Source organism: Mycteria americana, chromosome 13 (assembly GCF_035582795.1).
Source record: "Mycteria americana isolate JAX WOST 10 ecotype Jacksonville Zoo and Gardens chromosome 13, USCA_MyAme_1.0, whole genome shotgun sequence".
Taxonomy (NCBI): domain Eukaryota; kingdom Metazoa; phylum Chordata; class Aves; order Ciconiiformes; family Ciconiidae; genus Mycteria; species Mycteria americana.
The window spans coordinates 7513690-7529544 of NC_134377.1; the positions used below are offsets into that span (position 1 = coordinate 7513690).

General features: G+C 38.9%; 1 protein-coding gene across 1 annotated transcript in view; it reads right to left on the bottom strand.

The window, feature by feature from the left end:
• Positions 1-10197: 10197 nt before the first annotated feature.
• Positions 10198-15855, bottom strand: part of CABIN1 (calcineurin binding protein 1) — a 121992-nt gene continuing 116334 nt past the window's right edge. The window contains exons 35-37 of the mRNA XM_075515822.1: positions 14167-14331; positions 12130-12356; positions 10198-11610 (exon numbers count right to left, since the gene is read on the bottom strand). Coding sequence (XP_075371937.1) covers positions 11467-11610; positions 12130-12356; positions 14167-14331 — 536 coding nt within the window. The 3' untranslated portion in view covers positions 10198-11466. The remainder of the gene's footprint in view (positions 11611-12129; positions 12357-14166; positions 14332-15855) is intronic.

A 15855-nucleotide genomic window follows, 5' to 3' on the forward strand; every position in this document is an offset into this window, starting at 1 on the left:
TCTCTTCTGTTTCAGCCCTAATGTTCATGAAAGTGCCAGATTCAGCTTTGCAAACTGAAGTCCTCGTTTCCAGAACAGATTTAGCTCTGGTAGAGGCAGCGGCAGTGTCACATTGATGCTGGAGAGGGATATGTATGTCTTTGCCTGATAAGTGCGGTCAGCCTTGAGATTGACTTCCCACCTTTCAATACTGGGTTATGGTCTCCGACTAGTAGAAATGCAGCAAATCCATTGACTCATTGTTTAAAGGTGACTGCAGAGAAGTAAAACTCACATAACAAGGGGTATTTAGGAAGGGAACTTGTCAGATAAAAGGTTCTGGTTTAGCACTTACTACCTGTTTTCTTGCCTGAAGACAAATGAAAATATACTTGCAGAAATACAGGTTCTTTTTCCATTTGCAACCGGGATCAGGAAGCCCACAATAAAGGAAATCATTACTGTTACCTGCATGTCCTAACTGACCAGCTCTGGCTTCTGTAGTTGCAGCCATTGTCAATGGTTTTATGCCACAAGGAATTAAAAACAGTTTCTGTGCAGCATCCACATTAGTTACTTCTCTCTTCCATTAGGTGAGACAGTGACAATGAGCCTACAGTAGGATTATCACAGTTAAAAAGTTACCTGACTAGCCTGGCCTCACGATTTGTTTGCCATCCTCCAAGTTAAAACCGAACCTTGCACCTTACCAACATTTTACTCAGCAACATACCAAAGGTATTTAAGCCTGAGCCTATTTCTGTTCGCAGAGATGAAAGTTATGCTAATGCCTGAAGCTAGTGCGGGAGACAATTATTCTCGAGCAAACTCTCCTCAGGCTAAAGAATCCTGGGTTTCCTGAAGGCAGTTCTGCCCCAGCTTTTCCAGAACATCTTCTTCAGAAATGGAATTAGGCCCATAAGAGAGCTGTCATTTAAATGTATTTGCCAATGAGAGGTCATCTTAAATAAACCTCAACATCCTTGCACTCTCATTCCATGTTTAGCCAGACAATGTAATAGGTTTTCTTCAGCAAATAAACCAGAATTCAGCAAAAATAAAAGCAGCAAAATCAACCCCCCTCCCTTTTTTTTTTTTAACCATCACGCTCTACCAGGCAAAATACTAAATCTACATCAGCATTTTGGCAGTAAGGAAATATTCTCAAAACAACAGTATCGCAGCAGTAATGTCTTCTGCTTTGGAAATGTGTTACCTTGATGTTTATACAACCACAGGAGACCATTCAACAATGGCAATGTGTTAATTCCATTGACATTATCGCTCAAATTCAGTCACAGGTGTTGGCGATTTCTTTTTTTACATGGGTCTTTCATCTAAAAGAGAATAAGGCAGGACATAATGGATGGTTAGTAACATACTGTTAAATGGTTACAAGACACAGGAAATTTCCACTGGGGAATGGGAAAAACTGAAAAATCCAAGTAAGTCTTGATTAGAAAAAAAGACTTGTTTTTGCTGCACTGAATTATCCCAATTTCTCAGCAATCAGAGCTAAGGACTCTCAAAAAACCTGAGCATGTTCTACACTTATATAAGCAGACACTTGTTAGTCTTCTCCAGAATTCTGCTCATGGGAAGCTATGTGTTATTCACCCTGACAAAAATTCAGGTGACACTCTGTATTGCTCTTTTTTAACTCAACTATGGGAGGGGTTCCTAGTGGATATTAATATTTATTCACTCAAAATGAAAAAAGCCATCGTTTTAACTAAAATTGTTTATAATTTTATCTTCAAACCAATTTAAGATATATAAAAATGTCTTAGCTTCAAATTCAGTGGCCATTTGGGGTGGTTGTTTCTTTTTTTGTCTTGGACAAATAGTTTCCATTTTATGGACACAGAAAATGGAAGATAAATGGTTAATTGAAAAACTCACCATCTAGTGGGAAAGCTTGGATGCACAATTCAGTTCTTTTGACTCTTATGATTTAGCCAATAAATCAATGGTGTTATTATGAAATAGGTGCAGAAAGTGAACATTGACAAAGCCCAGAGAGAGAACACACCAAGAACGAGCCAGCTTCTCGTCAGTAAATATTCAGTAAATATCACCACCTCTGCTGCTGCTGTTCTGAAAGCCACCAGGATTTCCTTGCTGGAACAATATCAACTAGTGAGGATGGGGGAGAAAAGCTCTTAAAGAAAGTGATATTCCTAATAAACATGCTGTCCCAGGGATCACATAAAGACAGGTATCACTAAATGGAACTTCATTTTGTGATCTCCCTTCCTGGAACTTGTGTAGATGATGCCAGTTGCTCTCCAAAGCTCATCTATATGCCATAGCCATCATAATTTCAGGAAGAATTAATTGGGGAATTTTGACTTCCTTAGTACTGCTCTCAAATTAATATAGCGCAATTTTAAAACTATAGTTTGTTCCTGTTTACTCCGATTGATTTGTTATCTAAACCTCACGTTACATTGTCATTTTATTTGCACACCCTACCATACCCAAGCCTATTCTTCATAGTCACTCAGTCTCCCACAGATTTCATTTGGGCTGAGATTTTTACCAGCAGAGATACTTCCACCTTTCTTTGGCCTTTTGCACTTTTCAGTGGTTAACTGTGAACTCTTGAGTTTGCAAGTACTGAGGAAGTTAAGTCTATTTATTTTAAAGCACCTGTTTTCGATCAAAATTTTAGTTGTAGAAATACTTTAGGCCATTAAAGAAATTGTATACAATGTAAGCCTATGGTGAAATATAAGCTGATGATGCCCTTTGCTATCTTCATTGAAATCAACAGTGGTCATTTATATTTAGGTACCTTGTTGAATCAGGCACATATTTTAGAAGAAATCTTGTCCTCCTCCTCTCTCCCTCTTCGCCAGCAGACTCTCTACACTTGGAAATAACATTTCCATATTTTCATATTCTTTACAGCTACTTTTCTGTTTGTCTTCATAGTACTAGAGATCACGTCAGTTGCTGCACTGTGCTGTCTTTGTATCCGAGTTGTCATTACTGAAATGTGACCATACAAACTGGGCATTATAATGGTAACGTAAATATTTCTGAGTTTCACTGAAATTGCAAGAAGTTAACCTTATTAAAAAAGCAAATGCAGGAGGAGTGCACGTAAGCACATACTATTGACTCTCTCTTACATTTTAATTCAATTGTCAATTGTCTAAAAGTGAACTCACTAATTTAGACGGTAACATCTCCAGAGCAGTCATCTGAATTATGTGCAGTTGTTAAAGGACCTTGTGTCTGCCTCTTACCAGCTGCCAATACACATGTCCGAGGAGCTCAGCCTGGGGAGTTGTTCTGCTCCTCCAGAGGGAGGGTTGCGGTGCTCAGGCCAGGCTCAGCACCTGTCATCCCAGCTGAACAGGGACGTATTTGTGGCCGAGGGGGAGGCGGTGGAAGACCTCGAGGGATTAAAATTACTTTGAGGCTGCAGGCTTTCTAGCAATCCTGCACTGCTTTCTCATTTTTTTCTTACATTGAGAAAATCTGCTTTCTTAACAACTTCCAAAGAAAAGTACAGGCCTGGAAAACCTTGCCAGTGTAGGAGAATCTCTGCTCAGTTCATTGGAAGATTGATTTTGAGACAATGAAAAGCATCACAGTGCATCCAAGACTGTACCAGTAAATGCACTCGGCTTGTTTGGCTTCTACAGAAAGACCCATGTCTCTGTCTTCTCACAGTTGAAATGTGGACAGTCTGACAGCACTGCCAATGGCTCGTTCTAACTGCACGGGCAGAATTTAAAGGCTTCTTTATGCTAGCAAAGCAAGGGGATCAACAGACCCAGGTTATCAACAAGAAACTCCTGCACTTCTTTTTGCAGCAATACTTTACGATGTGCAATCCTGAGCTGTTATTATGTTCAAGAAAGCCAAACTGAAAAATCATCTTGTACCACTGCTACTTGCTGTGAGACAACACGTCAGACTCTTTGTTTTGCTCCCAGGAAAGCCCATTTACTTATTAAGTATAGGAAGCATTTCCAGCAGTGCCGTCTATTGGGGAAGTCATAGCAGCACTGTTATTTGTTTGAACTTGCATTGATTACTTGAGTGCACAGCGTTGCAAATGATATTGTAAGCTCAGTAACTTCCACTATAAATTTCTAAACCTTAATTTTTTTTTCTAACCCAATCTAACTTAATGGAAATCTAATATACAGTCTAGACATTCCTAAGTGACAAATTTCCATATTCAAACTACTGCTTTCTGACATTCATATAGCATGGTGGTTTTATATGTTGGCTCAATTAACAAGTTAATCTATTCTTTGAGAATACATCTAGTGCCATCTCTTAAGAGGAAAAGAAAATGATCATTGCAATCTTATTGAAGGAGTTACATTTTATATACACACACACATTTAGAAGAGAAAATGTGACTCTTCATACATTTTAGTGTGTAACTTCAGGAAATTAAATCTCTGGTGTGACTTACATTACAAGGAATCAAAGAACACTTCTAAAGTACAAAGCTTTTCTGCTCATACAACATCCTTTACTAATTATTACTGAACAGTATGTGTTCAGTGCTATATTAGATAATAGTTCATGCTATGCATATTTGCAAATAAAACTCAGTTGCATATTATTTCTTGTGAACAGCCCTCCATACCTGTCAAAAACCTCAGAGAAGTAAAAAGAAAAGAATGTGAATATGTAGACAGGTTCTTGATCCAACTGTAGTTATACGTAACAATTAAGCATTCACACAGGAAGCACTATGTCTAAAATGCCTTTGGCCTGCTACATGGCCTTTCACTTGTAGTCAGAATAACATCACTCTAACTAAAATTAAATGAATACCATTCCAATGTAGTTCTCATATGCTTATACCATATATGAACTTTGTTTATATTCCATTTATACTGGAATTCACTGTTGTTTGCAGGGTCTCTGAAAGAGAAGGGAGAGAAAAAAATAGGCTGAGAAATAATAATTGAGAGGGGGATATCAGTGTCTCATCTGAGAGCAAAACCTACTTTTTACCAGATATGTTGACTTGGTTTTAGACAGGCAGTTTCCTTCAATAAGACAATGTACTTAGAGAGACATTGCGAAGTGTTCCTCCCACTGGGATTATATAATTGAATGCTTTTGTACCAAGCTATATACACAATCATTTAATTGCGCAGATAAATCTTAAATACAGGCAGAAGTGTGATTTTACTTTTCCCCTTGGTAGAAGTTACTTTGTTTTTCTGATTCTGCAGTCAGTTCGTGGCCTCAGCTCCACCTCACTATCCCGTTTCACGTGCATTTCTGCAAGATGACTACAGTACTTGATCTTAGCTCTTGACTACTTTAGATAACAGAGTGTTACACAAGATTTTTTCCAAGCTTGAAAGCTACATATTTCTTCCATCGTTTTCATACACATTTTTGTCCGTAATTAGAATTTTACTTTAACAAAACTATCTCAAAACACTTTACAGATCCATGAGTTGCATGTTTATCACCTACTCTTGGGCTCAGTTACAATGGTACAAACCCCATGCCACTGCAATGAACTAGGATTGAATTGATTTACACTGACGAAGCAGAAAGCATTATTTGAGTCCTTTTACACAAGATTAACTGCTAAAAGATACTCTTTCTCTCCCCCATTATAATATGTTGTACATTAAGAAAATGGAAAACACCCAGTAGGCTTTTTATAGGGGAATTAAAAAACAAAAAAAAAAAGATAAAAAAGGAAAAACAGAGTTATGGGGCAAACAGATTTCGTGTGAAAAGCAAGTCTATAGTGGATCTGTTTTCCTGCTAAGTTGCAGTATTAATGGTAACAAAGTAAGCAGGGTTTTTTTGTTTGTTTGGTTTTTGCTATGGCCAGGAACATGGGACAGAATCCTGTAAACAGACTATGAGGATTCTCATTCCCTCTGCTTTGAATCAGACTATATATTATGAAAAGAACGTATGGTACAGTAGCAGAAAGCCAATAGAAGTAAGTGAGGTCAAAACCAGCAATGTAATTTAGTCTTTCAGAAGTTTAAAGATAGATCCTGGTCATTCATTTTAGGTTTTGGTGTGGGGTGGGGGTTGGTTTTTTCCCTTTCCCCTTTTTTTTTTCCCCCTTTCCCTTTCTTTTTTTTCCCCTCTTCTCTGTCCTAGGGCCCCCTCTAGCGCTACCGGAGTGGACAGTGACACGGGATGAACTCTGGGCACAGGCCTATACAGAGATGCACTCACAGCCTTGAGACTGCACTCCAGCCAGACCTGCCACATGCCTTGTTCTTATTCACACATGACATGTTATTAGGAATAAATCAATCCATAGGATAGAAAATATTTCTGAGATAATATACAGAAAAGCCCCTCGACATCCATAGCTACTGTGCTGTTGCATCTGAGCATTGCAAGGTTGCAACTTGAGCCAGCATCAGAGCCTCTGCAAACATCGAATTCCTAAAGACATGGCAAACAGCTCGTGTGCTTGGTATAGATGGCTCGTGTGCGTGTGTGTGATCAAACAAACGTGCATGTTGCATATATAGTCTCTATGGCCCCAATACTGTAAGGGACAGCTGTGGCCAAAAGAAATCCACAGGCAGCAAGATACCCACATTACGTAAACAAAGCTGCACAGAGGTCAGCGAGCGCTAAGACAGCTTTGAAGACTGTGGAACAGGGGATCTGGATTTGGCTAACAAGTGCTTGCTGATGGGGTGTCATCCTCATACAGGCATTAGATAAACAGCAGCAGGAACAAGGAGAGATGTGTCTTTAAACCTCTGATGAGATTTGCCTGGAGTCTCTAAGTATTAATGCGAAAGAGCCATTCAAGTGAAGATAAGTCATCCTCCAGAAGCCAACAAACCTCAGATGCTGGTCTGTTACCCTTCACAACGCTACCTGTTGCACTGTGCCCTGCAACAACAGCAGCTGAGTCCCCCACAGGGAAGTTCTCACAAAGGCATAACTTGTGCTCGTACAGCCGGTGGTACAGTACCCCAAAGTTACTCCCAAAATCCTGACACATGCTTCAAAACCTTAGTACTAGTGGATTCCTAGTCATCAGCCAGAAGAAATGGAAAGATGGCCATGACCACTCAGCACCTACACTGAAGTTCTTACCATCATCTTCAACTGCAAGAACAAAGCTTCTTCATCCCAGCTTTACGTGACTAAGAGATCGTAAGATTTATGCCTGCTGCTTTTTCTTCTGAGCATCCCAATTCATCTACCCTGCTACTTTTTTTCCTTAAAGAATATGACAAGCACCTGCAGGAACAGAAATGAGCTTTGCACGGTGTGTAACACTGTACACACAAGCTACATACACAACGGATTCTTCAGCTTCATTGAAATATCAACACCACTGCCAAAACCAGAATGTTGAATTTAACGATGGTGTGATCCCACCCTGGATGGTAACTTAGTCTACTCTCACCTGGCCCCTCTGTTTCCATTCAGTCCATTTTGTCTCCTAATCAGCTTCGGCTGCCATGCCTTCCTCATCTTTTCCTGGTCCCTTTCTCCCTGACCATATGGTGTTTATTTTGGCTGCAAAAGACATTAATTTCATTATTCATGAGGAAATCTCATTCTAATTAAAAAAAAAACAAAACAAGAGACAACAACTGACAAACCCTAGTACATCATAAAATTAAGGAAGATACTCAGTATCTTCCTTGATTAGATATTTTGCTTGTGGAATGAAACATTATTAGCTTTTGAAGAACACCATTTCTGAGACAGTGGGCAGAAGCCACTAATGACAGCTGTGCCCAACAAAATTAATTCTTAGTAAAACACTAGTCCTTGCCTCAGAGAGGTAAAGTCTCGATGGTCTTAACTATACATAGATTATATAATCCTTGTGCCAGGAAATGAAATTGCATTAAACACAGCCAAATCCCAGTACTATATACCTTAACAACGGTGATCAGTGAAAGGTATCTTACCATGTGTAAAAACAATGCCCAGTAACAGCACTGAGTATATCAACTATCCACAAATTACTCTCAACATCTGATTCAAAATAATTTATTTTTCTGTTTGCTTTGGAACAAAGATTTGGAACAAAGCTATTTGCCTGGAAATCTTTAAGTTTGGCTTTTCTGGCAGGGTGGGGGTGGGGGGATGACCTCCCCCTCACCCCACTTGGTCACAGCCCTTACCTTTAAGTTTACTTTAGGCACCAGACATTCCTGTCCCTATAGCTTTGCAGAGAAAAACCAAACCAAAAAAAATACAAAAGCAATATACTTCAGTAGCTGCCATTTATTGTCTGGCACATTAGAAAGACACCTGGGAACGCTGAGATTCCAGAAGCAACGATTACCCAGTAAATCCTGAAGACAGATGTTGTGTTTACGTTTGATATGCTACTTGGTAAGTTGGACCTTGCCTATACTTGGATTTCAAGCTATTACAACTAGGATTAGACTGAAATCAAATAAATTGCTTCAAGTAAACTCATAGCTAACTGCAGTTTTACCATAATGCTTTTTTTCCTTGAAAATTCCACAAAATTATATTGCCAGGCTTCATAAGATGCCATATAAAGTGAATACTTCTGTTTGTAAGGATTTGCAGTTCTTGCTCCAAGTACCTTTAGGGATGGTGCTTCAGACAAACATTGTATGTAAATGCATCCAGGGATCTTCACTTCAGAATATGGCTCCTTGAACTGAAGAACTACATAAACTGTACTTACAGAGAGATGATTTCACACATATAGAAGAAGAACAGCTCCTTTAGCATACATCAGCAGTAATACCCATTGTGGAAGATGGCCCACAGCTGAGCAACAGACAATTTAGTCATTAGCAGAAGGGAAGCATTTGAAGGAGGTGGCCTGTGTAGTTCAGTCTCGGTAACTTCTTGAGCTTGAGAAAAAGTCCTTGAGCTACCCAAGAGCACAATGTGAATAAAAGATCATAGATTAAAAAAAAAAAAAGGAAAAACAGGTGAGAGTTTTGAATACAGGATAAAACAAGTTGCACAGTTGTGTAGTTTGAAGATTAAAATGAGTTTAGAGCAGATCAGCAAAGTTCAGCTCTCTTTGCTGATAGGAACAGTTTCACTTACTGTTCTAGCTTTCCTTAACCAGCAAAAAATTAAATCCTTCTCAAAAAGCAGGACTAGAAGTCAAAAGAAAGCTCAAGATCAGACATTTCAGCAAGCTCTGGAGAAAGAAAAAAAAAAAAGGCAAAATGCCTAATGCCAAGAAATCCTGAAGAATAATAAAGGAAAACAACCATTTTCAGTGACCAAATTGAATTAAGAAAATCAAATGCTCTGTATTCATGTATCAATCCCATGCTAGAAGCACAGACCTAAGAATTTAAATGCGATCTTAAAGTTAGCCATACATTTAAGAATATACATTAGCCAAAAAGCCTATGTAGTCTACTCTATTTGGGTGAAAGAGCCCTATTTAGAACTACATCCTCTGAGTTGCGTTCCATTTCTCATAAGAAGCTGATTTCTTTTTTCCCGTGCTATCTTCTAAAAAAATAAAGATCATGCCTGATCCTCTAAAGCTACCTTAGCCTATTACCAGTCAATGACTATCCAGTATGCTATACACTGTATTTATAACTTACACCAAATTAAAGAGCAAACACTGAAAACATATTACTATTGAAAATAGCCATTTGCTTTTACCATTCAGTTACCTGATCTTTTCCACATCAGTTGCATCCAGCTCACCTATCACTTGTAGTAAGTGAACAAGTTACATGAACAGTTGCTAATATGCCCAAAATGTGCATACTCACTTGCTTACAAATTACATTTTGTTCAAAACAAATAACCCAGAATATGAGAATAAACTTGCAATACAAAGTTTGATGCTGCTTCTTTTTATCCAGGGTCCATTCACCATTCTTAGGGTGAATGAGAGCGATCACTGTAATAGTGGATTAAATGCTAATTTGTACAGCCAAATATTCTGTGTGATCCTGTTCACTATGTGTTGTCTTCCCCCTTATGTTGTTCATCAGCATTCAAAGTTACTCAGATAGTTGAAAAAGAATTCAGATCACGTCTCAATGGGGAAGTGAACTCGTTTGCAGGCAATCTTGGCAACACTGGCTGACCCAGGTTCTGGGTCACACAAGACCAAACCTATCCGAAGAGCTCCGGCAGTCTTCAGAAAAGGAAGAGGCTTCCCCCCACCCCCTTCCTCCACTACCTTCTTATCCAAGAAATAAAAGGAAGGGAGGAGTAGTACTTTTTCCAGAACCATGGCACCTTGCCCTCTCAGACAGAGACAACAGTAGATTTCAACTTTATTAGAAAAAAACAAAAGTTTATACAAAGCTCTGCATTTTACAGAAAACCACCTCCCCCAAACACAAAGAAATCTGACATTGCAAGCTGTATGCATTTTCTTTTTCATATACATACATATATATATGTACATACACATATATATATGTGTGTGGGCGTACACGTGTGTATATATAGTGTGTGACGTATTTTTTTTGCATGGTTTGCATTCATTATTTTACCAAGTAACATTTAGTAGAAAAAAAAAAAAAAGGATCTTTGTTACCATTATTTTCTCATATAAATAACTGTGAGCAGTCCCTCTGCAGATAGATAAAAAACACCTTTTCGTGTCATTCTGTAAAAAACAGACATTACTGAAATGGTATTGAAATCTTTCAAGTTTTTTCAATACCACCATAAAAATATCATCTAGCCCCTAATTCAAAATGCTTGTCCAAGGCATTAGAAGAGAAGGGACTGTAAGACAATTCTGGAAAGATCAGTTCTGTAAGCCAACATTCAGGTAGATCATTTTTGCTGGACCTCATACATTGGTGTGAAATGAGCACAAACGGGAGGCCAACCTCTCTGTCTGCCTGGAAAAGCTGGTTGTTTGCCTATTGCCACCGAGTCAAATTCCAACAAAGCACCCAGCAGTGCCAAGGAGCTGACAGACTCTCAGCTCACCCTTCTTGCCCCACAACAAAGCCATAAACTTCCTTGATGCAATTTAAACCTCTACCAGCTCAGCAAAATTTTCCTACTCCATTCACCTTAAAAGGAGCTGTTGGACTAATCCTGGCATGGCTAGACAGATGTTAGGTTGTTGAATTATTGAGGGAAAAACTTAACTAGTGGGGAAAATGCAAAAAGTCGACTAAAAGGAAGAAAATGCTATAGAAAAGAGCTATTGGAGTGACTCCCAAGGCTCTGGTTTGAAGAAGCAGGAACAGTAGAGAGATGTGAGTTGCAGCTCAAAACATCCTTGCATTTACTGAAGTTAAAGGTGACAGCGTGGTCCAAATTAATTAACTCCCTGGTAAACAATCATTCTTTCCATCAAGCACCATGATGGGGAGAATGGCGAAGATTTTGAAGGCAATACAAGTGGTAGTGGTGATAACAAAGGTAATGAAAGTGAAGAACACAATGATGCGGATTAAATGGAGAGTAATGCCAACGAAGATGTTTCGACTGCCAGAGATGCTGGCAACAAGAAGAATGGTTATATGGTTGGTGTTGATGATGGCCAGAATTCATTCATATGTCCATGTAGTCATCATCTTCATCAGTATCACTTTCCAGTGAGGACTCCTGGCTTGAGGTCTCTAAGATTTCCAAAGCTGGCTGACAAAGGCTCTCCTTCTTTACATTCGCTGCAGACTGAGCAGACAAAATAGCAGACTGATCCCAAAAAGAGAGAGAGAGAATATATTGCTAAATAGTCAGGATAAACCCATGATCACAGGGATAAAAGCCAACTGGTTGCTATTCCTTCACATTCAATAGCTCTCTTACTTCTATAAAAGATATGGCATCCTAATGTGAAACAACATAACATTTACCAGTAGGCTTCCCCACAGTTAATATTCTGCTAGCTTCCACTAACCTAAGAATTGCAATGGCTGCACTAGCTCCCTCACCCATTTTTATAATTCTTCCTAATTCTCTCAGAAAAGGGGTAAGGACTAGAATAGCTATGATTTCACCCATGGCCAGTATTTCACCAGTCCTTTAAAACTGGTTCCTGTTGATAACAGCTAGCATCTTCTTCTACTACTTATTCTATCTCTGGTTACAAAGAGATAGAATATTCTATCTCTGGGGACAAGAACTGTTGCTCCTTTCATACAAGTATTTTACTGAGGGGAGAATTAAGATAAAAACAATAATCTAAAAAAATTACTGTTTCCCTTTTATTACCTTTAATTTTTGCTTGGTCTCTTCTGAAATGCTGCCCTTTGGAGAAAGGAGGGTGGGAGTGGGTGGAGTGACAGTGATCTCAGGTGGAAATTTGGTGACAGATGAAGGTATGAAAAGCTTTGGCATGTTGGGCAGAATGCGAGTTTTTACTCGGGTGCCATCTGTCTTGTTCTGCTGACTTCCCAAAGTCTGTGAACTGGAGCTGAGTTCAGGCTTGGAACTGGAGGCTAAACAGAAAATAATAAGAAAAAACATGTTAGGAAGCTATCTAGGATTTCAGATGTCAAAGAAGAGGGAATGGTTCATTGTTAGACATATGGCTGACTCAAAAGGCCTTTCTTCAAGACTTGCTTTTAATTAAGGCTTAGAAACAGAAGAAGATAGTGCCTCAAGATTCTATCATGACAACTGAAATCCAGTAATAATTTTAAAAAAATCTTACCAGACAGCAGAAACTCAGTCTGACCAAGCATAACAAGTGGCAGTGCAGCACTGACCCATCTACATCTAGTTAGAAGGCTACTACAAACACCATTTTCCCACTTGTTGTTTCAGATGCAATCATCTTATCTTTGCAATCTCTAACTGCCTCTCCATTCTGTAATGCAACAAATAAAACTACTTAGCTTTACTTATGAGTCTTAATTTCCTCCACCATAGTGTTACCTCTTTAATTACTGAGACAGCAACTCCTCAACAATTTAAGAAAAATGTATGGTAACGCCTGTCAAAATTTCCTCATTACTCTCTTCAAATCCTGCCATAGAAACCTCCTTGGGGTGCTCATGCCACTGTCTGCCACACTAGTTTCCACATACTTCCCAAGTGTCTCAGCTTGTGGTCTTTACAATGCAGACTTGCTCAGACAGGGCTCATCTCATGAAGCAAAGAGGGATCTGGCCCTTCCTTGGGCACTATCACATTACAAAATTATATATATGCAACAATAACCAGTAGAAGACAGTGCTCTCACATTAAAAACTGAGAATTTGTTAAAAGAGATTTCTTGATTTCTTACTAATAATGCTGCTTCATATGGAGTCAAAACGATTTTTTTTTTTTTAAGTTATATGAATGCAAACACCAAAGTCTGTCTCAGACTGATAATAATGGCAGGTGTTCATATACATTTTTACAGATTCAGTCTTGTCAAATCCATCTCTTGCAGATTTCTGGAACTGACATGGCCACTTAAACACAGCAAAATAAAATGGAGCTTCCTGATGCTATCCTGAAAACAACCAGCAGTAGGACTAGCTACTAAGGGATGTAAAATTGAATTGTATGTTCTCAACTGTACACAAGAATGTAAGAACTGCCACAACAGATGAGGCATGGCTTTCCATCAAGGTCAGTGACCCATCTCCATGGGCAGCCAATCATTTCAGAGTAGAGTACCAGAAATGTTGCAGTAATCAGACACAGGATAATCTGCCTCTCACAAATAAGGAAATACAAGATAACCCAAACATGAATATCTAGATTATGCCTGCCTGAAATACCAAGTTTTACATTTTTTCAATTAAAACACCAACTCCTACTTCTCTTGGGAAGGGGGCAGAGGAGGGATAGAAAGCGTTAACTGCTGTAATGCTGTTTTTTATGTTTACTCAGACTGAGTGAGTCAGGTTTTGTGAAAAATCGTTTCCTTCTGCTAAATATTCCAATAGTGTAATCCAAAGCGTTGTCATATTGCCCCATGTAAGATTTCAATTAAGAAAAATTCTACTTTAAAGGATGCACAAACTATATAGCATGATAGCCTGGTACTGGGTAGTTTTTTATTTGGCTTTGCTGCTGTGGTATTTAGCATGTGAGTCATGCACCAAAAAGAATAACCATTAAGGGACGACAAGACACTTTCCCAGGAAGCTGGGACATTGCCAGGAATGCCTCTAAACTCTGGAATACTTGACTGGAAGGCAGGCAGAGAAACTGAGGAATATGTATCACAACTATCCATTGATCAATCCATACAGACTGATCCACAGCTAACCACCCATTTCCAGAATTCTCTGAAGCACAGAAAGCTCCTACCTTGGGTACAAACATGTCCCGAATTTGTGCTGGTCACCGATTCCACTTGCCAGCAAACAGGCTCTGGCGATGGTGCAACAGTAGCCATTTTCATCTGCTGACAAAGCCGTGACTCCTGTTGCTGAAATCCAAGCCCCTCCAAAGGCACTTCAAGCTCTTCTTCCTCTTTATTAATGAAATATAATTCACAGATTAGGACACATCCTGATCTCTTTCCTAAGCCTTGATCCTTTTGCTGTCTAACCAACTGGTAGAAATTTTTTTTAACCCTGGCTCTATTTCTAAACCGTAACATGACTGAGTGAAATTAAATATTGGCAAGCTAAGATGGCAATACCAACTTTTTCATACTTGATGCCATCAATTCAAACTCTTAAAAAAAGAAAGTAAATGTAATTTTAAAAGTGAAAGAAAAAATTCTTGTGTATGACAGTTTGTTATCTCTGCACAGCTGCAAGAAAAACACATGCAACTGACCATTCTCCTTTGGAGATGTGAGGGTTGAAACACCTGCCATGCATGCAGAGCAAAATCCATCGCCCTTAATGATGAGCCAGCTGCGATTGATGGGTCCCCTCTCTGGTCTGCAACCACAGGTACATGCTACACTGAAGTGCAGCTTACTGGTAAGTAAGATTAATTACTGTAAACATCCAGTAACAGGGACAAATCTGGTTTTTATGAGACCAATATCAAGTTATACTAAATGCCCACTTTTCACTGATATGTCCACTGTAAATACATTAGTCTAAAATTCCCACATTCTGCTATTCCAGAACTTGGGATGTTTATAACTCAGCATCCATGTATGTCTGTGTGCAGTCTCTTTATTACATACCAGCTCTATCTGCTTTTAAATTAATGCAGTGTTAAACCAGTTTTCTTATACACTGAGCTGCATATTGTACATAACGAGCAATTTTCACTGAACTACTGAGAGCTACTGATGCCCTTTCTGGGAAGGGCAGACTGAAACAGCAGCTAGCCTTTCAAGGCTACGGACACACAAACAAGCTCTTATTCTCTGATAAAAATGAAGATATCCTTCAAAAACAAAGGGCTGTCTAGTCTAATTTGAATCACCTTTTATTTACACAGGCTAAGGTGTGCACAGACATCTATCACAGAGCAGCAGATGCAATATTCACAGTCTAACTTGCTCTAAAATTCTTGATATGTCCATACTCTAAATTAATTTAGGATTTTGACAGTATGTCTTAAAAAGGAATATATATTTCAACCTTTCCTCATTGGAAAAATACTCCCACCCCCTCAAGTGTTGAAAACACTTCTCCATCTTCATCAATGTAGATAAGAACTTGGAATTTACCATGGTAATATTCTCCTGTATGAGAGTTTCCCTTGCAGAAAATGCCTAAGACAACATTACAGCCTAACAGCGTGGTAAAAGTCAGATCAATGCAGTTAGAAAGATGCAACTTTTTTAATGAATTAGATTTTCTAGGGTCCTTGAATAATTTGTCCAAAAAAAGGCTTACCAAAGCAGGCCGTTAAGTTCTTTCATCCACTAATTTTCATTGGTAAAGGAAAGAACCCATCATCTAAACTTGTAGCTGATAGCCAATGTAAGCCTTAGGATAAATGAGTTTGCTTGTAGAGAATTCTCCAATAGTTCCCAAAAAGGAAAGGTCACACGCTACAGCACAAATCAGAGGCAGCTTCTGTTCT